This window comes from Octopus bimaculoides, chromosome 19 (genome assembly GCF_001194135.2).
Source record: "Octopus bimaculoides isolate UCB-OBI-ISO-001 chromosome 19, ASM119413v2, whole genome shotgun sequence".
NCBI classification, from domain to species: domain Eukaryota; kingdom Metazoa; phylum Mollusca; class Cephalopoda; order Octopoda; family Octopodidae; genus Octopus; species Octopus bimaculoides.
Window position 1 is genome coordinate 5,097,964 of NC_068999.1, and position 1,465 is coordinate 5,099,428.

Below are 1,465 nucleotides of genomic sequence, written 5' to 3' on the forward strand. Positions count from 1 at the left end.
AAGGAAAAGTATGCATAAGTGGGCTGGTTACAGCCCTGGGTTATGGTCTCACGTGGCTTGCCGGGTCTTCTCACGTACTGCATGTTTCCAAAGGTCTAGCCCCCAACGCCTACACACCAATTTCAGGCCTTGTGCCTATGGTAGAAAGGATCATCATCATCATCGTCATCATCATCATCGATTTATGAGGAAACAAAGTCATACGGGGTGGCAGACAGTATGCTAAATAGAGAAATCTGTAATAATCTGGTAGTTTACAGACTTCTGATAATATTTAAACATAAATATGAGATCTCATATTCAGTGGAAAGAAGGCAAATGCAATAATGTGGCGTTCATGCCTTTCGTAATAATGTTAGATGTATAAACGATGAACGAGATACTGAATTTGTAACGAAAGAAAACATTAAAGTGAGAGTAGTCTCCCTTTAGTTCGTGGAATTCTTTACAACTGAAGCAGTTGCCAATAGCAATTGATACACAAACAAGGCACGTGTGAAATATGATTTTGACTGAGGAACTTTAGGAAAAGATAGAGAGAAAAATATGGTTGCAAGTAAGCATAACACTTCCTAGTTATTTAACCCTTTAGCATTCAGACTATTTTATCAAATGTAATGTTCATTTATATTATTTTGAAATAATCATACATTATCCTGTATTTTAATGATGTAATTTTTACTCTTTTACTTGTTTCGGTCATTTGACTGCGGCCATGCTGGAGCATCGCCTTTAGTCGAGCAAATCGACCCGAGGATTTATTCTTTGTAAGCCTAGTACTTATTCTATCGGTCTCTTTTTGCCGAACCGCTAAGTTACGGGGACGTAAACACACCAGCATCGGTTGTCAATCGATGTTGGGTGGGGGTGGGGGACAAAAACAGACACACAAACACACACATATATATACATATACATATATACGACGGGCTTCTTTCAGTTTCCGTCTACCAAATCCACTCACAAGGCTTTGGTCGGCCTTTTTTTTAAAAGACATTATCAGGTTGGTCTGAGAGGCCAGATAAGGCCAGGCTGAGCATATAACAGGTAGAATATTTGGACTTGATATAGCCACTAAATGGCTGGTGGCATATAAAAAGCACCATCCGAACGTAGTTGATGCCGTGCCCCTCAACTGGCTTCCATGCTGGTGACACATAAAAAGTACCATCCGAATGTGGTTGATGCCAGTGCCGCCTGACTGGCTCTTCTGCCAGTGTCACGTAAAAAGCACCCGCTACACTCTCAGAGTGGTTGGCATTAGGAACGACATTCAGCTGTAGAAACACTGCCAGATCAGATTGGAGCTTGGTGCAGTCATCTGGCTCACCAGTCATCAGTCAAACCGTCCAACCCATGCCAGCATGGAAAACGGACGTTAAATGATGATGATGTAGAAGTGTCACTAGTTATGATATAGTATGTATATTTATGCATATATATATATATATATATATATATATAT

At 40.3% G+C, this 1,465-nt stretch overlaps 1 protein-coding gene across 1 annotated transcript in view; it reads left to right on the forward strand.

The window, feature by feature from the left end:
- Positions 1–416: 416 nt before the first annotated feature.
- LOC106869424 (dynein axonemal assembly factor 11) overlaps positions 417–1,465 on the forward strand; it is a 27,261-nt gene continuing 26,212 nt past the window's right edge. The window contains exon 1 of the mRNA XM_014915155.2: positions 417–556. Within this exon, the coding sequence (XP_014770641.1) occupies positions 547–556 (10 nt within the window). The 5' untranslated portion in view covers positions 417–546. The remainder of the gene's footprint in view (positions 557–1,465) is intronic.